This window comes from Lagopus leucura, unplaced genomic scaffold (genome assembly GCF_019238085.1).
Source record: "Lagopus leucura isolate 7727_CA_CO unplaced genomic scaffold, USGS_WTPT01 Super-Scaffold_650, whole genome shotgun sequence".
Taxonomy (NCBI): domain Eukaryota; kingdom Metazoa; phylum Chordata; class Aves; order Galliformes; family Phasianidae; genus Lagopus; species Lagopus leucura.
Window position 1 is genome coordinate 463,756 of NW_024962253.1, and position 23,472 is coordinate 487,227.

At 54.6% G+C, this 23,472-nt stretch overlaps 1 protein-coding gene across 5 annotated transcripts; it reads right to left on the reverse strand.

Moving 5' to 3' along the window:
• Positions 1–873: 873 nt before the first annotated feature.
• Positions 874–15,929, reverse strand: DNAJB5 (DnaJ heat shock protein family (Hsp40) member B5). Of its 5 annotated transcripts, none has more exons than XM_042862393.1 (4): positions 15,877–15,929; positions 10,255–10,502; positions 6,525–7,123; positions 874–2,702 (listed from the first exon to the last, which is right to left on the reverse strand). In XM_042862393.1, exons 2-4 carry the CDS (start codon positions 10,463–10,465, stop codon positions 2,469–2,471), a joined length of 1,044 nt encoding a protein of 347 aa, XP_042718327.1. In that variant the 5' UTR covers positions 10,466–10,502; positions 15,877–15,929; the 3' UTR covers positions 874–2,468. The 5 variants fall into 5 exon arrangements, with proteins under 5 accessions (XP_042718327.1, XP_042718324.1, XP_042718323.1 ...); XM_042862390.1 differs by lacking the exon at positions 15,877–15,929 and adding an exon at positions 14,435–14,580; XM_042862389.1 differs by lacking the exon at positions 15,877–15,929 and adding an exon at positions 13,690–13,781.
• Between the last annotated feature and the right edge of the window lie 7,543 nt (positions 15,930–23,472).

Here is a 23,472-nt window from a genome sequence, read left to right on the forward strand (position 1 = left end):
TTTCCCTGCCTCCTCTCCTAATTACAAATACTGATTAAATCCACTGAAAGGGCTGGCACCCCTGGGAACTTCTGGAGCAGTGGCTGGGGCTGGAGTAGCCCCCAGCTGGACAGAGTCTGGGAGCTTGGCTGGGCTCTTCCCATGTTGCCATGGCCAGAGCTCCCTCGCGTGGCCCTAAAGCCATGTTCAGCGCGCCCCAGCCATAAAGCTCGGCTCCACCGGGCACGAGGTGTGTGGCAGGGAGGCCCCCAATGGCCAAGGCGCTGATTTGCCGGCTGGTTTGGCATCACCCCGCAGCCTATGTTCCTGCTGCCAGCAGGGGGCAGGCGGTGGCCGTGCTCACTGCGGCTCCAGTCCTTGTTCCCATCGAGTCCCTGACCCAGCTTGCTCCGAAGCCACCAGGGGTGGACCACGGCTGCTGCTGTCCTCGGGACCAAGCTGCGGGGTTACACGCAGTCCTGGAGGGGAACGGGAGGGAAGGATTGATGAAAAGCCTCGTTTCAATCTCCTCCCAAAGCAGCTCGCTGTGGTCCTTGCCCTATCCAGGGTGCGAGGTCTCAAAGAATGGACTTCCTTGGTGGGTTGACTGCACCAATGGACAAGCAGATTTCCTGGCACCAGAGGGAATTTCCCCGGCTGCATCCTGTGCTGCTCTCCTCACCGAGCACCGGGGTTCCTCTGAGAAGAGCTGGGTCCCAGCATCACTCCAACAGGAGAGATGGGACCAGCAGGAGCCCGAGGCCCTTCCCCTGTACCTGGGGTGAGCACCTCCCACCACAACACGTACCAATGAGTTATATTTTTCAAAATATTTTTTATTTTTCTTCAATACTGACATTACAAAAAAAAAAAAAAAAAAAAAAAAAAGTTACATAAAAAAAAAAAACAAAAAAACAAAAAAACCCCCAAAACACTATAAAACATTCAGGTCTCATAGAAACTGAGAAAAACAAAGCAGCTTGCATCTGTGTGCTGACCTGTCTTCTCGCTCCATCAGTGTCCACCAGTTTTCTGCATGCTGAACTCCAGAGAGATCAGTGGAGGGAAAAGGCGGCGCGCCCCAACCTGAAGTCAAACTGGTTGATAAATTAAGTAGTGCTTTAATAATGCAAGTGCTCTATCCCCATGCCCACGGGCTGTCCTCCTGCCACGTGATGCACTGTACAGCTGTATACCTCCAGATCCCTGCTTCAAGCCAGTGATTTCCCTTCACAGAAAGGTGCCCGGGGAAGCGCCTTGGCTTTCTCCGCGCCGCTCAGGCAGGCGCAGAGCTGCAGTGGTGGAGGAGCCCGGCTGGCCCCTCCAGGGAAAAAAATGGCAAGAGGCAGAGTTGGCCGAGGAAGGTAAGAAATATAAAAATTCTCCTGATGGAAATCCAAAGATTTTAAAAAAATACAGCATTTGAAAACCAAACCACCAAGCAGATTGCCTCATGCTCCTCTCAGCTCCACCATCACACTCGGAAGCACCTCCTGAATTAGACTTCCTTGTAGAAAAATATATACACGTGCATTTCTCTACCTATTACAATCCATAAGGTTGAACTCGAACACTAGTCAAAACCACAGCTCTGCTCACGCTTGGCTCTGCTTTTGCACCCAGTCTTGTGCTACACACATTCTCCACTCTCACAGGCAGGTTGTTTGTATGGCTGAGCTGCTCCCCAACAGCGGGGCCAACCACTCCAGGAAACCCAAAACGGGCAGAGAAAACCCTTACGGAGTTACCTAACGAGCTAAATATATGTATTAAAAAATAAAGCAGCAATGCAAACTCAACACATCTGAACAAGAAAGCTCCCAGCCTGGGCAGGAGGCTGGAAGGGACCGTCCCCACTGCTCTGAGCTCCGTCCATTGGCACAGGTGACACTCGGTGGTGGTCTTGGCACAGGAGAGGGGACCGCAGTAGGATTGGGTGCTGTGGTCCCAGGTTAGAAACGGTCCGGTAGGAGCGGTCCCTTGGCCGTACGCGCTCAGGACGGTTTCCTTGGCACCTCGGTACGGCGGGACCTTGAACAGCAGCAAGTATCAAAGAAGGGAAGAGAAGTCTAACACGGAGGGACGTGAGATCCCGTGAAGTCCTATTTACACTGCTCTGAGCTCCCTACAATCCCACCCTCCGGTCAGAAGGTTGGCTTGAAAAGCGGGTGACACAAAAACCACAAAGTGATGCACATCCCCAAGTCACAGCCTGTGCCGTGCGCTTGTGCGAGGCAGCAAAGCCGGACCTCTGAAAAAAAACAAAAAAAGGCGGCAGCTGGGAGAGAGGTGAGGGCAGGAGACTCTCCCACCACTGGAGTACAAAATGGGGCAAGAGGGGCAGAGGTGGGTGGGACAGATGGGAGTTTTGGGGAAGAAAAGTGGGTTTTTTGCATTTGAAAGTGCTCTGGCACCTCTGCTCTGTGTGAGCCAGATGCTGCGGCACGTGCATTTGGAGTATTGCTGCTTGGAGGAGAGTCCCCGGGGCTCTAGGAGCATGGGAGGTGCTGCTTGAGGATCTGTCTCGTCTGGGGAGCTATTCTGTCCGGGAAGCGGATTTTGAACTCCACGATCAAGTCTCCTCGCTGGCTGGGGGCCTTGGGGAAAGGCAGCCCCTCCCCGCGCAGTCTCTTCACTGTGCCCGGCTTGATGATGTCGTTGCAGGGCAGCGGGATCACCCTCCCGTCAATGGTGGGAATGTTCACGGTGCAGCCGCATAGGGCCTGAGGGGACAGGAAGGGAGACACACCATCAGCCGGCCCCGTAACTGCACCACGAGAGCCCTGAGCCTCCCACCCTGTGTTGCCGAGTCCCCATCCCTGCTCCTCCCCACGGCACCACCAATGACCAACAACAAGCGGCCTAAATTTAGCTCCTCGCCACCTGACTGGGGAGCCAGGACAGGGATAGGGGCAGCCGAAAACCCAGCTGAGCTCATCGGATGCCTCTGCGGTGCATCAGCTGTCGCTGCGCAGACCTGGGGTTATCTATAGCACAGCCCAGGGCACGTGGCACGGCACAGCCACGCGGCACAGCACCATGCTTTCCTGGAAGCTGGGGCCGCCATGGGTTATGGCATCGCGCCGCTGCCCCACGGCTATTTTTACACCTTGGTGACCCAAGAAGGAAGAGGCAGTGAGGCAGGACCTGAAAACGCAGGCCTGGGGAGTGTGACCCCAGTGGGCCCTGCATCCCTGCCACAGGGAGGTCTTTTCGTTCTCCATTCCCCCATGGCAAAGCCAAGAGGTGATTTTTAAGCTGCCATTCCCTCCCTGGAACTGGGTGCTGCCTACTGCAGAAACCGGCAGCAGCCGCAAACCAGCCTGCATGAGCAAGCCACGTGACGTGGGAATGCAGCAAGAAAATCCTTGTGTCCTTAAATAACTCAGACAGCTCTGCTGTATATGTGGGCAGCAGTGTCTCCAGGCTTTCAGCAAGGAGAGAGGCTGCAGAGCGATAATTCTGGAAGGGGAGGACTCCTAGGGCTGGTCCTGCCCTGCACACAAAGCACTTGTCCACCCCCATCCCCAAAAGACACCCAAAAGGAAGTAGGGAAGGATGCTCTGCAGCTGCATCCTCTGAAAAAGCTTCCAGAGCCATCACAAGAGGAGGCACCAGCAGGAACAGCTCTCCTGTCAGTCTCTGTGCTGCTGAGGCTCTGCAGCAAAGCCAACACAGCACCATCCATGCTGGGCCTGGATCTTGGGCTAAGGAGGTGGGAGGCTGCAGCCAGGTGTCAGGTTGAATATCAGGAAAAATTTCTCCCAGAGTGAGCGTTTGACATGGAAAGAGGGCAGGAGAAAAAGCGGCTGGGATGTTTGCATCCAACCCACAGAAGAGAATGGGGGGTTGATGGAGCAAAGCCCTGCCAGGCTCACACATGGGTGCTGCCCCCCAGCACGGTTCTTGCCCTGCAAAAGCTGTGGGATGGGAGCAGAAGCAGGTGGGAACAGCACATACAGACAGGATCTCAGTGTTTCCTTCTGAGAGCCAAGATGTAAGAGTTTGAGGCGATCACTCCTCCACCGTATGTTCCTATTTTTTATCCTTCTGGCCCAACTTTGCTGCCGTGTAAGAAAACTGGTTGTTCAGGCAACACAAGAGCCCATATTGGGGCGAGACGCAGTGAGCGCAGCCATGGGAGCTGCCCTGCATCCTAGAAAGTGTCTCAGTTTCTGCCTGGGTATGAAACCGGCGTGGGTTTGATGTCTGAGCTGTGAGCGCTGAGCTCTATCTGGGTCAGCAGCAGTCCCACTCTGCTTGTGGCAATGGGGGGGCTGCTGGTACTTCAGGGAAAGTGATGTCAGGTGAAGGATGTTGCGGGGTACTGCTGCTCCCATCTCCCTGAGAACCCAACAGTGCTGATAATCCTACTGGGAGGCTGACAGGGCTGTTAGTGTTGTCATTCCTCCCTCCCTTAGCCACCCACTGTAATTTTTGGAATGGACAGTTCCCTGCAGCCCACAAGGCTCTAGGGAAGCCTAGCTCCACTTCCTTCATCTGCAGCACCCATGCCCCAAGGAGCCACGCAGCTGCCCATCCTTGGCAACCCCTCACCATCACCTCTGCTTGACCTGGCACTGCTGGAGGCAGCTCTGGGGGTTGCAAGTCCCAACCACAGAGCCAGCAGACTGAGTTCACCCCTACTACAGTTTGGGAAGGAGACAAAAGAAGCAGGTGATGCTGCATCCCCAGTCCTCCTGCCCTCCCCATGTATCTGCACATGACTACAAGTGGGACTGCAGCTCCCAGCTCCTGCTGGCACCGTGCTGTGCTGCTCGCTCCAGCATTGAAGCTCAAAGCTCCAGCTAAAACAAGGCTCCTGCAAGGATGAAGCACGAGGACAGAACTAGAGGCTATAGCTGTAGGCTTAGATGAAGAGGTTGTGCTCTGATTTGCTCCATCACATACTGAGATGATGGCATATGGAGCTGGGGAGCTCCTGGCATCTGCTCACGTTTTGCAGCTCTTAAGCTGCTGCGACTCATGGAAGATGAAAGCAGTAGAGCACTGCCCTACCCTGGCAAGCATTGGGCTGAGGATGGCAGCCAGGCCAGCAGCTCCCCCACACGTCTGGTCTGCAGTGAGGCTGTGCAAAGAACAGGAAGCCCAGCTCAAAGAGATGAGGAATTTGCCCAGACCAGCGATTTCCAGCAGTCTCTCTTTGTGACTGCATCAAGCAAAGCAAATACCAACACATGCTCTGTTGACAGGAAGCTGGATGGAGACCACAGACATCTTGCAGGCAGGAGCCAGGCAGTTTCTCAGCTTGCTGCTCCAAAGGCAGAGCTGAGCACAGCTCTGTCCACCTGGACTAACAGGTCAGGCACTGACCAACAGCTTGGGGTTACTTTTAACAGATATGGGAATGCACAGAAGGAAGCAGCTGTGATATAGCATGCAGGATGCCATAAATGAGGCAGCCTCTCCCAAGTATTTCTAGAGAGGCCACTCGCCACAGGAATAACCTCTTTGTTTGAATCCGTTCTGCACCATGATGTAAAATCAGCTCCCATCCTACAGGTTAACATGAGATGAACTTGCTTCAGAGCACCCAGCTTAGCCTGCCCCACAGTGCTCCCTTGACCCCAGGACAGCCAGTGTCAGTCCGTGTCATCACAGAGCTCTCAGCTTGCTACCACGCTCAGCAGCTCACGTTTCCTTGCCTCAGGTCTGGCCCATTGAGCTTACTTCTATTAAATGCTACTGAATTTCGGAACATAAATCTGTCTTCAAAGAAAAAAAAAAAAAAAAAAAAAAGAGCTCATTAAGAAGACAGACAGCGTCTACAGTCTGAAAGGAACAGCAAATGGCAGCTGCCATAATCGTCAAAGTTAAATGCAGCTGCCAGCTGGGATTTATTAAAAAGCAGTTAGCAGCAGCAGCGAATGCACATCTTGAGCTGAGGTAAGCTCCCCTTCCTTTCCCACCTTCACCTGGTTTGCTGCTCTGGTGTGAGTCGCGCTGTGACCTCCAGGACTGATGGCAGGAATGTGCTGCATTTTGCTCACAGGCTGAATATTTTGTTTAATTTGCTCTGTATTTAGGGAAGGAAGAACCCCCCCAAAATTCAACTGTTTGGGCTGAAGCAGTTCTCAGCAAGAATGAGGCGTGACCCTGTCTTCTGACCAGGTGAAAAGGTACCATTGCCATGTGGGACAGCAGAGCCACAGCTGCGTGGCTGTGAGAACAGGTAGGCACCAGACTTATGTCAGAAAGCTTGGGTCCTCCCTTGTTCCTACAGAGCACCTGAGCTCTCTTCCATATACCCTACTCTGAAATAGAAGGGTTAAGGCATACGGGTAAGGGAGAAAATGGGTACATACCACCTGTGTTTGCTCCAGACGCGCTCAGCAGAGATCGCAGTACCCATGTTCTACACCCAGCACAGCAGTTGAGCAGCTCTCCAAAACTGAGCACTGGTCTCTCGTGCCCTACCTGGTCCCCCATCAGCACAGGATGAGGCCTGGCTCCCATCCTGGGTCATGTGGCACAGCCACGTGCCACCTCTCAGCCCGTGCCATTTCCTTCCCACCGACACTCACCTCTTTAAGACTGATGTTTGCGGTGTAGACCACATTCGTCCCATCCCTCTTGAAGTGCGAGTGAGGCTTGTCCTTGAGGATGAAGACGATGTCAGCAGGGATGTTGTCTGGGGTGGCGTCCCCTTCTTTGGGGAATGTGATTTTGGTTCCCTCCTTCCAACCCCGTTTGATGACAATGTTAAGGATCTTATCCTCAGTTCGCATGGTCCGGCCATCAGGATTGAGCCTTCTGCGGGTGATCTTCATCCTCTTGGTGGAGCCGTGGTAGATCTCTTCCAGGGACACCTTGAGCTCATGGATGACAGGCGGGTCTTGGACCTTCCTCCGTGTGTGCAGGGACTCCTGGTGCCGCCGGTGAACCCCATTAATGCCATTGAAGCCAAAACGGCCAAAGGCACTGAAAGGATCATCATCATCATCGATATCCATATCTTCCTGGTCAAAGCCATTGAACATCCGGGAGCGGCTGCTGGCGAAGAAGATATCGAAAGGGTTGGAGCCTCCAAAGAAAGACGCAAAAGTGGCGTGGGGGTCTCCATGGAACGTGTAGTGGAAAGTGTTCCCTGAGCCACCAGAGGAGCCACCTCCAGTCTTAAGACCTGGAAGAGAATGGGGAAGAGAAGACATGAATGTTCCCTGCCAGGAGAAAGCTGCTGAGACCCACGGCACCAGTACTCCTCGAGCAGCAGCATGATCTCCACAGGCCGGGGAGGCACCATCTCAACCCCTGCTTGTATTTTGCATGAAGCTGCATCAGAGCAGGGTCAGATTGGTTATTAGGAAAAGCTTTTTCAGCAGGGGGCGGTGGGCACAGAACAGGCTCTTCAGGGCAGCAGTCGCCACCCCAAGCCTTCCAGAACGCAGGAAGTGCTTGGACAATGCTCTCAGAGAGGGGATTTGAATTTTGGGTGTGGTCCTGTAAGGAGCCATGAGTTGGATGATCTATGTGTCCCTTCCAATTCGGGATATTCTGTGATTTTGTATCCAGCAAGCTCAAGGTCAAAAGCCCTTCTGGTCCCGTTCTTTCTGAAATGCTTGCTTGATTACCTCCTTTCATCCGATATATTTCATGACTAGCCCATATCCTTTTTTTCCCTGTTGGCAGGCTTCCTTCCATCCTGTTGTGCCTTCCAAGCCTGAACAAGTGAACCCTTCCAGTCCCATAGCACTACCTCATCACTTCTAAGTGTAACAGCAGCACTTCTTGCCAAACACCTTGCCCAGTCCAGAGAAAACTAGCCAAAGAAACCCTGTGCATTACAGGAGGCTAAGAATCCCACCATCTGCCACTGTGAGCAGGTGGAGCAGATTTGCCATGGCCAGTGCTCTGGCCATCATTTAGTCAACAATACTCAGTCAAGGCTCACACAAAACCCACCGTGGGTGAGTTATCTGCTACCCAAGGTGAACTACACTGACAGCTGTACCACAGGTAATCTCTAGAGGTCACACCAATAAGATGCCTCTGGGGGCCCATTTTTTGACCAGGGAAAGGTTAACACAAGCCAGACTCAAGAGCTATTTTCAGGGCATGCTGGTGATAGTAAAGGACTATTTCTGATGGGTTGCTGTTGTGCCAGTACCATCCTTACTGTTGGCAGCAGGAGGGGAAAAACACAGAGGGGACATGCTCTGACTGCGGAGCTTATCCTCCTGGGTGGAAGAGGACTTTTTCTTCTCCTCAGACTCTCCCTAGCTGGGATCTCCTTTGCCCAGTTGGGCTCTCAGCCTCCTCGTGGGGTCCACAGCTCCACAGGGGGCGAAAAGAGCAGCAACATTCCTCTCCTACCTCTCAGCTGTGCAAGTCTAGTTTTGAGAGCTTCACCTTTCCCTGGCATGGTTCCCAGGCTGGGGGCTGGGCTGTAGGGCAGGAGAAGCAAACCTCGCAAGCCCATCTCAATCCATGGGGCCCAGAAAACTCTCCAAACACTGACACCTGGATCACGTTACTGCAAGCTGTAGCTCAGTTATTGTCCCAGATGTGCAATGGGAGACAGTATTTCCCAACCCCAGGGATGGGTCACTCTCTCCCAACTGGAAGTGTCCTGGTGCATGACTATGGGCAGCAGAGACTGGGCTACTAACCAGGGAACTCTGGAAATAACTCAGTGGCTACCAGCCACAGGGAAATCCAAGCCCTGCCCTTGCACATGCAAAAAGCCCACAGATGCTCAGCAGCACAGAGCAGATGGGAGATGACTGAATGTGCTGGGGCCACCAGCACTGCTCACTGAAGGCACTTGGTGTTGCTGGTGCTTGAGCTCTGTGGAGCAGATGCTGGGATTTCTGCAGGCAACCCCATGTCCCCTAAGGGCTGAACCTGCTGCTGCTTCTGTTTTGGGTAACTCAATCCCTAATCTAGCTATGGGGCCAGGGACAACGAGGTACAATCAGTTCCAAGCCCCACTGCCATGAGGGGCTGTTCCCCCACAGCTATTTTCTTCTGCACTACTGAATTCACTCTTACTTCAGCAGCCCCTGCTGATGGACTCTGACCCTGGACTGTGCAACCAGAAGCTTTCACCTTTACACAGTTGCTTTAATTCCACGATGCCCATCAAAGGCAAAGGCAGGGTCTGATTTCAGCGGTGCCCCCAAGGAAATGCTACTTTCTCCCTGGAGAAAGCTGCTTCTAATTTTAAACAGCAGCAAATCACCGTGGCTCTGTGCATCCCCTGTGGCAGTGACACAAATAACAGGTTGAGTAATGCCTATAGGCAGCACACTGCCAGACAGAGATTTCCTGGAACTTCACCCAAGATTTGCTCAAATAAACCTAGAGGGATTTTCCCCAGGTCTGCTCTCACACCCTGACTGCTGACAACCTCTGGTCACTTCTTCACAGAGCTCCTCTGCTTTTCACTTAAGTTTCAGATACTTCTCATTCTCCAGCATCTTTCAGGAGTGCAAATAATTTCCATCGGTCAGCAGCAAAACTCTGTCCCCTCTCAAGTCTTGCCCCCTAAGATTGCACAGCACAGAGCCTGTTCTATGCCAGCTGGGCCAACAAAGGAATCTCTGCTGTCCCAAGAGCAGGTGCACCTGCTTGCAGGGCCCCCAGGAGGGGCTGCACCTTCCACAGAGCACAGTGGACCTGCTGCTCTTTTCAGCACCCAAGTCCCCGGCTGATTAATGCCGATGCTATTCAGTGCTCTCCTCACCCTCAGCAAATGGGGTTGCAGGCTTCCATATTCGACTAATAAGGCTGTGTGTGGTGGAGCTGCTCTCCTCCTCCATGCCAACCGGGAGACAACAGCAGCCGCTTGGTTTCAAAACAAAAAACCTATTACTTAAATTGGGAAAAGCTTTGAATCATGTAGGTCAGCCTGTCCCAGGGAGAAAAGTGGGGCTGGCAGCACGTGAACAGGGAACCTGTGGGGGACATCCAGGCAAAGAGAGCACTGCTGTGATGGAAATTTAGGTCGAGGAAAGGGTTGCTCTAGCACCGTCCCAGCACACAGGCTCCATTCTCCTCCATCACCTCAGCATTCAGCTTTTTGGGGCGGCACTGCCGAACACTAGGTGCCATCTCCTTGGCTGGGGAGCAGGGAAATGGGTCAGGGCGTTATTTCTGGCAGCAGAGCAAAGCGGGACTGGTGGAAAAGTGATTCTCCCACTTCAACTCCCACTTGGAGGTACTGCAAGTTGGGTGTTAGCACCCCATCTCACCCATACCAACCTCCTCAGGAGCCTGGGATGCCTCTGTGTCCCCCCCCCATCGTCCCCTTACCTTCCTCCCCATACTGGTCGTACACAGCTCGCTTTTTGGGGTCACTCAGCACGTCGTAAGCCTCCGCGATCTCCTTGAACTTCTCCTCGGCATTGGGGTCTTTATTCTTATCGGGGTGATACTTGAGGGCCATTTTCCGGTAGGCTTTCTTGATTTCATCCTCGTTGGCTCCAGACTGGATGCCCAAAATCTTGTAGTAGTCCTTTCCCATGACGGCGGTGACGTTGCCAGGCGCTGAGTACTTATTCCTGAAAGCAGAAAGATGGCACTCTGTAAGGTGAGCGCAGCACTGGGGGACAGCGGGAGGTGGGATCAGCACCCACTTATCACAGAGCACCCCGCATCGTACCATCCAGCAGCACCGCAGCCACCCCAACTCAAGTTTTCCTCCGAGGCGGGGCAGAGGCAAAGCACAGGGATGCTTTAATGCGGCACGGCCAGTGCTTCCCTTGGCTGCAGCTTCCCCTGCCCCATTGCCAAGGCAGGGACAGAAGGAGCCATCCCGCACGCTCCGCTCGCTGGACAGGGAGCACCACACGATGAGCAGGGTGCTTATAGGGGCGAGGACGTCACCGAGGCTGTTGTAGGCGTGACAGGCTAAATGCAGCCGTGCCCTCCCTCCCCCCACGGGGATCTGCAGCCCCATACCGGGCACCAACAGTGCTGGGGGAGCAGCGGGGACTGCGCTGCCGTGCTCACCTTAGAGGAACTTCAAACATTTTGTTCCTGAAAGCAATTGGCATTCAGCTGGAGATAAGTGCTTCCAGCATGTCAGAGCTGTAATTTGTATTTAGCGCAGAGGGAACGAAGCCGTTAGACAGAAACATCTTGCGATGGTGGGAGGCTTTTTTCTTAAAAAAATAAATTAAATAAAATGCTTTCTAGCCTGACTTGCACTCCCTTAGAGCCTCCATGTAACCACTGCAGCAAGCCAGAATTATTAAGTGTTATAAGAGATGGTGAAATGCCATCGCAGCCTGACACGATGCAGTGAGGTCAGCACAGGCAGCAGCTCCCTGCACTCACTTTCTCCATCATGTGGGAGGCTCAGGACCAAGCCATGCCTATACTAAGGCATTGAAAACCCAACAGCCATAGCCCAAGAAAAAGGGGCGGCAGTTAATTCACTCCACAGGCACGCTGAGGGCACAGTGAACCCGGCACGATCATGGAAACTTGGGGAGCAGCTCAATGAGTCACGAGGACACACTTCCCAAATAACATTTTCCATTGTCTTTTCCCATTCGCTTTCCCCACTGAAGGCTCCAATCCTCCCAAGCCAACCCACACCAGGTACCTCCTCCTTAGAATCCTAGAATCATTAGGGCTGGAAAAGACCACTAAGATCACCAAGTCTAACCCCAATCCACCATGCCCAGTGACCATATCCCTCAGTGCCACACCTCCACATTACTTGAACACCTCCAGGGACAGTGACTCTATCACCTCCCCAGGCAGCCTGTTCCAAAGCCTCACCACTCTTTCTGAAAAGAATTTTTTCCTGATATCCAACCTAATATCCTTGCTGTGCTCTCCCGCAGCCCTTGCTCTAGCCAATCCTCTGATCCTCAGTGTGTTTCACTAAGCACTTGTGCTCACTCCCACTCCCCTCTCTAGACCCATGCTCTAATGCCAGCCTAGCTCCTCCTGGGCAGCTCCAGCCTTCTGTGCCCCTTCAGCAGATGTTTCTGCATCAGCTGTCCATCTTCAGGGCCATCAGGCGTTCTCCTATCCTTGCTCCAACCAGATCCAGTGGAGGTCTTGGGGGTTACCCTTGTTATGCTAGAGCAGAGGAGGCTGCCAGCCTGCTGCCTGCTGCTGGACCACATCTGCAGGGCTGCACAATGACCCCGGCATCCATGGCAAAGGCTTGGATCCACTGGGTCCATCCACAGGGACATGGTTTATTGGGCATGGTGGTAATGGGTTGATGGTTGGAGTAGATGATCTTAGAGGTCTTTTTTCGACCTTAATGATTTTATGATTCTGCCTTCCTCCAAACCACCAGTTTTACCCCTTCTGCTCCAGCCCCACGTTACATAGCTTCAGGTCTGGAGGATGGGGCCAGACACCAGACTCTGCCCCATATGCCTGTGGGGCAGAATGGAGAGGCAGCACCGAGCTATTGTTAGAGACATGAGAAGGCCTCTGGGGGCGTAAAGAGCATCCTACAGCATCTTCAGATCCCAGCTTCTAAATGCCAGCACGTTTCTGTACCAGCACAGCCCTCCAGCTTCTGTGCTAAGAGCCGCTGAGCCCACACAGCCATTACGAGATGCTCTACCCCGTGCCCACCACCATCTGCATCTGCTCTATGACTCCCAGCAGGAACCTGTGACAAGGTGTGGGGGACGCAGTGGGTCCCCACAGGTGGTCCAAAAGGTTGTTTTGTGCCACGCCATAGAAACAAAGCACTACCACAGCCAAAGTCAGCCATTCCTTGCCCAGGGGTAGTGGCAGCCCAACGCACCCATCCAGCCCAGGACGCAGCCTCCACATGCACGGAAGCTCCTATCTGAGATACCCTAAGGAAAACGGGCCACCTGCAGCAAGATCAAACAGCAGCCTGCAGACAAACTGCTTCTATGCCCTGAACAGCAGACTTCACCCAAATTGGTGCTACCACAGACCCCACAGCGATTCCTACAACCTTACAGCAAACCCTGCCCAAACCTGCATGCACCACCAAGAGGTCTTCGGCTGGTAGGACGCGTGCCGGGCTCCAGCCCATCCCTGGGCACCACCGGTCCGTCTCCCAGCCCTTGGGATGGCGCACCCTGTGCCTCCCCCCCGCTCACCGCTGCTGCCGTGGGGTGCCCAGACGGTGACCCGCTGGGTCCAGGCACACTTTGGAGGCGAGCGTCACACGTGTGGTGGTAAAACACGACTCTGTCCCCGCACAGCCTCCCTCCCACCTCCCGACATCAGCTGTGCCAAGCACAGCCCCACTCTCCCCTTCTGCTCAATCATCCTTCGCTGCCTTCCCATTTAACCCTGTCGAGAGCAGGGGAAATTGCTGCTGAGATGGTGGGTGAGGAGCATTGTGATGGGCGAGGATTTCAGCATTTCAGATTTGCTTTCCGAGCCAGGACACCGCAGTGAAAGGTGCTGCCGCGCTCGGAAAAACACAAAGCAAAGCACTGCACAGATAACCCCGCTCCCCCCCTTAACAAAAAGGCAGCGAGACCTTTGTTCCAGCACCACACATGACATCAGATCGCCCAGCCCCAGGATGGGCAAGCGGCTGAATAGCAATCATTTGACGTAATCTCCCTGCTCCGCAGTCATGTAAGGGAACAAACCCACAATGAGAGCGGTCCCACTAAGATTTTCCATCCCAGACCATGAGGTCACAACGGGGCGATAAGCGGCGCCAGGGCACCGCGTGCGCTCGAACCACAGCGATTCTCACAAGACACACAGAGAGCCACTTACCGAAACTTCATAAACACATTCATGCTCCAAGCGCTCCTTCGTAAAGGCTCTAATTTTATTTTAAACATCACCTCAAGAACAGCGGGTGCAGCGAGGATGCGGGCGTCAGTGCCAGCGCGTCCTCAGCACGGGGCGAGCGCGACGTCCTTTGTGCGCTGCCATCCCCTCCCCGCCGCCGAAACCCATCAATGAAGGCGCTCGGCAGGCAGTGATTTTCCTCTCATTGGTTTCTGGCAGATTGCTGGTGCCGGGAGGCACAGAGCTCCCACATTAAGACATTTCCGCAGCAGGACTGCGTGCCCTGCCTGTATCCCAGCCCTCAGCCGCCCTTTCGCCGCCGCCGTCCCTGACCCCGGCTGAGGGCAGGGAGTCCCCGCGCTCTGCAGAATGAATGGTGCGCTCCCTCTGTCAGGCTGCTGCACCCACAAAGGGAGGGAGAAAAGTAGGACGGCATCGATGCGCGAGGCGGGGAAAAGTCGTGGAGAGCTTGGTCCCCCGGGGCCCCCTCCCCAGGCACAAGCAGAATGGGTTCAGTGGCTGCGGTCTCATTGGCAGCTGCAGCCCAAACGGCACAAAACCTCCTTCTGGGATCACCTTCATTGAGAAAAACCCGATGCCATCCCGTCCTCCCCCCTGAAGCCCACAATAACTTTGGAGCTGAGCATCCTTCCGCAGGTGCCCTGGGCACCGTGTCCCCATCTCAGGGATGAACCCCGCAGCCCCAAGGCTTGGGGTGGATGCATACCTCTCCGCGCGGCTCCAGAAAAGCAGGATGGCCGGCATGGCAGCACCGGGGCAGGCAGATGAAGCCCAAGTTTGGTCAGGCAGCACAAGGGGAGCGCGGCAGCGGGGCAGGCAGAGCCACCCGTGCCCGTGCTGGCTGCCAGTCGCAGAGAAGCAGCCAGCGATGTCATGAGTACACGCAATGAATCATCCCTTCCCCAGGCCCCCACACGCACCGCCCGCTTTCCCCCGCCCCACCGCCAGCCCCCCCCAACCCCCTCCCCAACCCAGCACCTGCGTGGGGATGGGGTGAGCCCGCCCCTGCATGTGTGGAGGGGGCTAATCATCCCCAGTGCTTCCATTGAAGGTCTCCCCAGTTTTTTCCAGCCCCAAGGAGATAATTTCATAGGAATGGGGCTGAGTCCCCTCCTCACCCCATTCCCAGCCTCATTAGCAGCCTCATCAGGATGGGGCTCCCCACTCTACCCAGCCCCACTGGGATGCCATCGGATTCAAGGAGATAGAGTTCAGCCCTCACTTTGCTCCCCACACAGGGTTCCCATCTGCGCTCCTGCTGGATGGTTCACCCTGAGTGGGCTCCCCACTCCCAGCCCATGTGTGGGGATGGGACTCATCTTCCCACATCGGGACCCCACTCCCTGTCCTGCTCTGGAGATGCCTGCATTTGGATGGAATTAACTCCCCATAGGGGCTCCCTTTGTGGCCCCATCAGAGCATCCATCCTTGAGTGGGGCTGGAGTAAAAAGCCCCCTCCACTCCCACAGAGGGTTCTCAGTTTCCACACTGGCACCAGGTAGGGATGGGGTGCAGCCTCCGCACCGCTCTCCCATTCGGTGACCCCATTTTCCACTGATGGGACTGCAGACCCCCCCTCCCCGCAGCCCCTCCATGACCCACGTGGAGCAGACTGCCCCCAGCCCACTGCGCTGTCCCTGAGCAGGGCGAGGTGACCCGACTGGGAATTGGGGCCGTGGGGTGGGTAGGAAAGACAGAGTTAACCCTTTGCCCTCCCCACACACTGTCACCTCGGCTGGGGACAGGGATTAACTCCTTCCTTGCAGGCTCCGTGTCAACACATTGCGATGCGGATGGGGGGGAGGAGGTTAGCCGTTCCCTCAACACCCGCTCCACTCCTCACGGGGGAGGTGGGGAGTTAGGGCGGGAGGTCACAAAATTACACTGTGGGGGTTGTTAACTCCCTCCTCGCCAGCATTTCGTGTTAAACCCTTCCCTGCCGCTCCCCGGATGCGCTGTGATTCGCAGCGAGGGGGGCACGAGCCCCTTCCTCCCACCCCCAGGGGGACATTGATGTCACACCCGCAGCGGGGCGGCGGCCCCCCCCCAAGGGGACACGCTGACACCCCACAGGGCGGCTTCGAGGGCGGCGTCCGGCCCCATCCACACGGTCCCGGCAGGACCGGTCCCGGCGCCGCCGGCACTCACCGCTCGCGCTGTCCCGGGGCGCCGCGCACGCACGCACTCCGCCGCCCCCTCTCCCGCCCCCACTAGCCGTGACGTCTGGGGAGTCCCGCCCGCGCTCCCCGGCAAAGAGTGGAGCGGGGGGTGGTGCCGGCCCCGCCCCGCCGCGTTCTATTGGGTGCAGGTGGCGTCCGTCCCCGCAGAAAGCCGCGCTGATTGGTTTTCGCCTTTCGGAAGGCGGGGAGAAGGGAGTGGGTGGAGCCGAGGCGCCCCTCCTCTCTATCCGCCACCGGTCATTGGACAGTTCAAGCCGACACCGCCCCTCCCGCGCGCTGTCATTGGGTGTAGGCTCGGCTAGAGGCTCCGCCCCCCCTCGCAGCGCTCGTGAGGCGTTGGAGAGCGGCGGGTTGCCCTCGCGAACCTTCTGGAACGTGTGACGTCACGGGGCGCAGCGCGGCGCCCCTCCAGCGGGCGTGGGGCCGGACGGGCCGCCATCTTGGGTCCCGGCAGGTAGCGGCGGAGCCTGGCGGCGACCTTGGGTCGGCAGTGCAGCACCGAGGGCTCCCTTGGACTGAGCTGTCCCAGGGAGACAGCAGCGGGTCTGTGTGCCTGGAGCCGCGCACAGGGTGTGGGTTCCTGCTCCTAACAGGGGCTGTCTCTGTGGAGGGCAGGACAGCGCCGCTTCACTGTGGAGGTGCACATCCCAGGCAGGACTGGGTGCTGCTGTGGCTGCCGAGCGCTGCGTGTCAGCATGCAGGGACAGGGCACTGCTGCTCCCCGCACGGCTGCTGCAGGCCTCGTGCTGTTATCTTGGCTTCCCGAGGGCCGTGCCTTGCAGGAAGAGCAGTCCTTTGGGAAGCCATAGTTCTGTCGCTTGTGCCTGTTTGGAAGACTTCTCTGGAGCCTGCATCCAGGAGAAACGCACCCATAAAGTCCTGACTTCAGAGCTGGGAGGTGATGTGCGTAATGTGCTGCTGTCGTGATGCAAGTGCCGTGTCGTCGTAGCCGAGTGGAGGAGGTTTCTGAATGGGGTATTTCAGGGGGATGTTTGGTTCTACAGCAGATCAGTCGCAGCATGGGTTCCCCTGCCTGGCCCTGTGCTGGGGCTGGTGATGCATTTGCTGTCTCCTGGTGACATGCAGGTGGCTGCCCATGATCATTTCTGCCCATTCCTGAACTGGAAGAGTCAGTGTTTGCACTGTGCTCTTCGCGCAGCATCTGACTCATCGTGATATTAAACCAGCACTTACTGTTATCTGTCTATCTTGCTGTCTATTTGTTTTGCTATCTGTGTGCCTTGAGGGACTGCTGCTCTTGCTACAAAGGGCTTGTGCCGCTCATGCAGTGTGATGCCAGTGCCCTGGGCTTGCAAACTCCTTCAGCTCCCTTTCTGAGTCATTCATCAGTGAAGGCATTGCAGCCCTGGGGCACAGCAGGCTCTGACCTTGTCTGCATTCAAAAACTACCGCTTGGTGTGCAGCTGTGTGGGCTGAAACAAGGACAGTGGGAACAGGCGCGTTTACCGGGAGGCTGCAGCATGGGGCCTGAATGCAGCCTGGAGGCTGCCAAAAGCAGGGCAGGAGGAGGGTCAGCAGAGCCCCTGCCTCCCTTTCTGGGTGCTGTGGTTGGCTGTGTCCTCTTTAACCAAAGTTGCTCTTCCACAGTCTATTATCCACCAGCACATCCGGCACCCTTTTAAAGAAATGCTAGAAGAACACAGGGAAGGGTGATGGGAATAATTAAGGGTATGAAGCAGTTTCCATACAAGGAACAATTACATAAACTAGCTCTCTTCCGTCTGGGGGAAGAGATAACTGAGGGAGGGATGACGGAGAATAATAAAATCATGTGTGTCTGGGGGAAGCTGAGCAGGGAATGGCTGCTCGAGCTCTCTTTCTTTAAAGTGCTTGCTGCCATCACGTGCTAAAATTGGCAGTGGTACCTCGGGGCAAGAGTGTGCTTCCTGCAGCAGTTCGGGATTAACCTGTGGAGCTGCTGACTTTGATGAGGAGGATGCTGAAGGTGTGAAAAACTTGTCTGGGGTCAAAATGCAATTAAGCAAAGAGAAAATCCACTGCATATTGGTGAGCACGGTGGTGATTTTTCTGGCTGAGAAATTTCCCGGGCTGTGAGCTGCTGGGGTCAAGGAGCACACTGTGAAGGTGTCACCCCAATCTTCATCTCTTCCCAAAGCCTGCCTTGGCAGTTGAACTTCATCCCAGGGAGAGAGAGCGGGGAGGCTGGGAACCATGGCTCAAAGCAGTGGGACCGTTTTTCTGATGAAACATCTTACATAATTATCTAGTGTTTGAAGGTCAGAACAGCAGATGAGGTCATTGAGCTCTGCAACTCCATATATGCATGTTAGGTGCTGAGTCCCTGCTGCTGTAAAAGCAGTAAACACAGACCTCTCCCATGGCTCTACCGCAGCCTCCTCAGGCTGGAAGCTTATGTGGGACACTCCTCATCCTTGGGTGCACAGATCCCAGCATGGCTGAGCAGACAGGCAGGAGCCATGGCACTCACTGCTGCAGTGCCCCCAGTCCTGCTTAGGCTCTCCCGATCCATGTGACACGTGGAAGTCTGGCTGGGCAAGCTCCAAAGATACATCTGAGGACACCGGGCTTGGCGGCAGCATCAGGGTTTGTACTCTGTTCTCTACAGTGGGAGCAGCGCCCACGTATTCGATGCTGTCTCTTCTTCCTGCCTGTTCCCATCCTCGGAGATGCCACCCTCCTTTTTCAGCACCCGGAGCTGCAGGATGAGGAAAGGGCTGAAAGAAAAAGCCATATCCGTTTGGTTTTTTTTTTTTTTCCTACTTTTTTTTTTAAATTATTGTATCACTCTTTATTTTTTATTGCTGAGTAGCCACCTCCTTCCCTACCAGTTAGTGTCCTGGCTGTGATCTCAAGTGGTCATATCTGCAAGGTGGTGCTGGTGGTGGGTTGTCTTCCAGGTCTTGGGGTCAGCTTCAGCCTGCATGCTGTGTAGGTGAACTTGGTCATGAGGGCACATTCTTTTCCTCCGTACTCTGGCAGCCCCTGGTCTGTCCCCGGAGGAGACCATCCAATTGAGGTGGCTCTGCCAGCCACCAGTACTTCCACCATTCTTGGGAGCCTCAGCACAAGGCCTGCCTGACACTGAGCATGAAAGGGTCTCCAGGAGGTGTCTTGCCCAAAGCCCTGCTCAAAATAGGCTCAGATGTGGGATCGCAGAGAGTTGCTTAGGGCTTTATCTGGGCTGGTCTTGAAAGCCACTGAAGGCAGCAACAGCACCGGAATATTTTGTTCCAGCAGCCTCTCCCACGTCCTTGTGACACTGCATCTCATCAGTCCCCCCCGACTCCTGAGGGCACTTGGGAGGAAGGGGACGGAAACGGCTGTTGGGGATGATGGTGATGTTTAGTTTGTCCTTGCCTATTGATGCCGAGGACGCCGGCTGCTGCCTCCCCCTGCCAGCACTGCCGCCGGCCGCTCCGCGCCATGCACCTGTGGGGGCGGCATAATGAGCCGTGTCCTCAGCTCAACCTGCTGCTTCCTCTCCCGGCAGCGTCTGAGCTGCCAGCTGGGTTGTTTCATTTTCCTTTCTGCCTCTATTCTCAAGTGGTTCACAGCCAGTGTTGGCATCCTCTGTTGGAGACCTCCCCCCAGGCTGATCGTGGCGAGCTACCATGATGAGAACCTTGGGCTTGTCAGTTGCGTGGAGATGGGAATGGCTCTCCTTGGGAGGACTTGGTCCTCTCCAGTACCCACACCTGTGCCCAGAGAAGACATTCCAGAGGAGTGGCCAAAACCAGAGTGTGGGAGTGGGATGGGAGGGCAGCAAGGTGAGTTCTGTGATGTTTGGTGGGGACGGGATGCCATGGAAATACGATTACAGACATGGAAATTGAGCTCAGAGTGGCTGAACCCAGCATTTGGTTGAAGTATTCCCTGCTGAGAGAGCTTGACAGTGGCTGGGGTCTTGTGGCATGTGTATTCTACCCATATGCACCCTTCATCCAGCAGTGTAAGGAGCCCGAGTGGCATTGATCACCTCTGGGGAGACATCTGCACATGCTACAGTTCAGCTTGGCTCCATTTCAGCTTCCAGCTGTTGATGTTTGCTGTGCTTTCCTTAGTAAAGAAGTATAGCACCTGATGGCTTCTCCTATGGATAATTCCAAATTATACTTTTAATCTACAGATGTTCCCAGAAGTGATGCTGGCTGTCAGGGCTGCTGCTAGAGTTAGGCATGCCAGAGCCAGACAAACCCACCATGTCTGTTTTGTGTGTGTCCAAGCTGCAGATCTTTCTGGCACTGAATCCTTAATTTCTGAAAGGAGCTGACTGTGGCAAGGCCCTGTCAGTTCATCAGGGCTCCAACTGGTATTCAGTTGCTGTAGAAAGCTCAATAATACCTTGGTGGTATTACCAAATTATGACTTATTAAAAACAAACAAACAAACAAACAAACTTGGGATTATCCAGCAGAACTGTTTTCTGAAAGAATGCATTGGCTTGCTATTTTATTTTTACTGTATTTTATTCTGACAGCCTTCTGCGTAGCACAGCCTTGACAGGACAACCCAAAAGCTGAGGGAACCCTGAGCTCTCCTCTGACTCACAGAATCACAGAATATACCGAGTTCATCTCTTGGCTCCACAGAGGATGGCCTGAAAATCAGACCTTAATTAGCTGAGGGTTCACTCAGGTGGGGATTTAGAAGTGTGTGCTGGTCCTGCACAGCTGTGCAGCTGTTGGCCACATCTGGAGCACGGGAGCTCCAATTCCCAAAGCCATATCTTAACCCGAGGTAGTGGGCTGGGAGGATGCAGCCCTGAGAGCTGCTCAAGGCACTGGAACAAAGCTGACTGTGGCTAGACCGCTGCCTGTCTGGCAGAAGGGTCCGAGGATGGGGGCATCACAGAATCACAGAATTGTAGGGGTTGGAAGGGACCTCCAGAGATCATCGAGTCCAACCCCCCTGCCAAAGCAGGTTCCCTACAGCAGGTCGCACAGGTCGGCATCCAGGCAGGTCTGGAACATCTCCAGAGAAGGAGACTCCACCACCTCCCTGGGCAGCCTGTTCCAGTGCTCCGTCACCTCACTGTAAAGAAGTTCCTGCGCACATTTGTGCAGAACTTCCTGTGCTGCAGTTTCCTTTTCCCTTGTCCTGTCTCCACTCACCACTGAAAAGAGTCCGGCCTCGCCATTCTGCCCCCCACACCTCAGATATTTATAGACCTGGATCAGGTCCCCTCTCAGTCTCCTTTTCTCAAGGCTGAACAGACCCAGTTCACTCAGCCTTTCTTCATAACAGAGATGCTCCAGGCCCTTCACCATCTTCGTGGCCCTCTGCTGGACTCTTTCCAAGAGATCCCTGTCTTTTTTGTGCTGGGGAGCCCAGAACTGGATGCAGTTGTCAGGCTCCCTTTTCCCAGGATCCTGAACTCCACCATCACTGTAGTCAAGATAGCCCTCAGTCTTTGTACCTGGTTAGTTCCTTCACTAGGAATCAGGTCCACAAAGGTGTCTTCTCTTGTCAACTCGTTGATCCTATAACATGGTGAAGCCGAGCCGCAGCGAGGATGAAGGGAAGCAGAGAGCTAAGGTTAAAGAGGGTGCAGACAAACACAGCACTACGGTTTGTTGAAAGGGATCAAGCAAAGAGGAGAAAGTCACAGTGCGGAGCGCTTGGGGAGAAAACGAACAGCACCTAACAAAGCGCTGGGAGAATTAATGCTTGTGCAAAACCAGCCTCGGGCTAATTTCCCGTGCCTGAGCCTTCAATAAGGGCAGCAGCGCTGAATGCGCAGCCTGAAGCAGGGAAGGAGAGTGGGAGGGAGGCGGGGAGGAGAAATTGTCACCGCTGAAGGGGAACAAAAGCTCGGCACTTTCGATGAGCCCGGACTGGGGCGGCTGCACTGCCTGCGGCACCGGGGAGCCGCCGCATGCTGGGACGATTGCAGGGCTGCTCCTTGGCACGAGGCTGTCCTTCAAAGGGCGTAAAGCCCAGCGGGGCTGTGGGAACAGCGTGTTCACAGCCTGTGCTGGTGGGGAGGGAACGATCAGAGCCGGTCCTAGATTTGGATAAGCTGAAGGAAAATGAGGAAGTAACATTGGAAGTTCAGCAAGAGAGGCAGCTTCAGTGCTTTTGCTTCCTTGGGGTGCAGTGCTCAGTTCCTGCAGTGCTGGGTGCCATGCGGGTGCTGCACCACAGCTCGGTGCTGTCGGGAGGCTGCCAGCAAGGGGTGGGCGGTGGAAATGGGATGTTTCCTCGGGCACCTTTTTTATTTAATTAAAATTAAAAAAAAAAAAAAAAAAAAGGAGAAGTTACTCTAGGAAAGGAAATGAGCTGAATGTACTCCTTCTTTCTGCACGGTGCATTTTCTTGTCCCACCCCCAGCCAGAGTTATGTAAGGACGCAGTCAGAGCAGGGTCATGCCAGGTGCAGACAGGGTGCAAGCATCTCTGCCCCATGTGTCCTGTGTTTGCTGAGCCCTCAGCACAAAGCCATGTGTGCAGCCATGTGTGCATGTTGTACATGCACACGTTGCATGTGCTCCGTGTGATCATGTGTGTACATGCATATATGTTGCATAAAGAGTAGAGTTTTGACTTTGTCAGGGTCTCCCCATGATAGCTTTCACTGGACGGTTCCACAGATATTGAAAAAAAACAGCTTATTGAAGTGACAGACAGAACAGATCGGGCTTGCCACTGATAAATGCCCAGCAGCAACAGCATCAATGCATGTCACTAGTGCTGGCAAAACACTGTGACTCTTCACCAACAGATAAAGCACAGCACTTACCAAGAAGACATCACTGTCCTGGAGCAGGAAGAGGAGTGCAGTTTCCCATCTCCCCTTCCGTCTCTCTCCTTCAATCTCTCTTCCTTTCTCTGCTCCTCCTTTCTCTTCTCTCCCTCCAAGATACTTTCCCTGATGTCCTAAACTATACCTGTATCTCTCCATGGGGTGATGTTGAGCATCGTTTGGGTGGACAGTTAAGTTCTACATGTTCAGTATGAGTTAATGAATTAAACACTCTTACTCTGGGTATCGTGGCCTTTGAGAGTCTGTGCTGAAGTGTTATCAGGTTTTTTGTCAACCTTTAGCCAAAACAGGACTGTCCTGCCACTAGACCCCCTCCTTCAGCTGCTTTTGATGCTGACATCATGGATCTCCATCTTCAAGGTTTAGATAAGAGAGAAGCGGGCAGCAGCATCTTTAATGTAATGCTAATCTCACAACACACTGTGTGTGCCAGCATCCAGTGTGCATGCCAAGATGATACCTCCAGCCCAGGCCTTCCAGCCCAGACATGGAGTTTTTGGATGTTATGCCACAGTCCCCTGCAATGATGCCAGAGAAAGATCATGCGCTGCTCTGCATCCCTCCAGGACGAAAAACGTGTGTATTACATGCACTGCATGCACAAACATCACACATCCCGTGGCATGACATGGTGCACACCATGTACATGCATGTGCCATGCATGTGCTGCGTGCTGTGCAGACACACGTCACAGCCCTTGGTCTCTTATGTGCAGAAGTGACATGAGGAGGGCAATGGTGAAAGTCACCCTACTGGAGCAGGTCATCCTCTGGGAGGGAGTCCAGCAATGGGAGGAAGA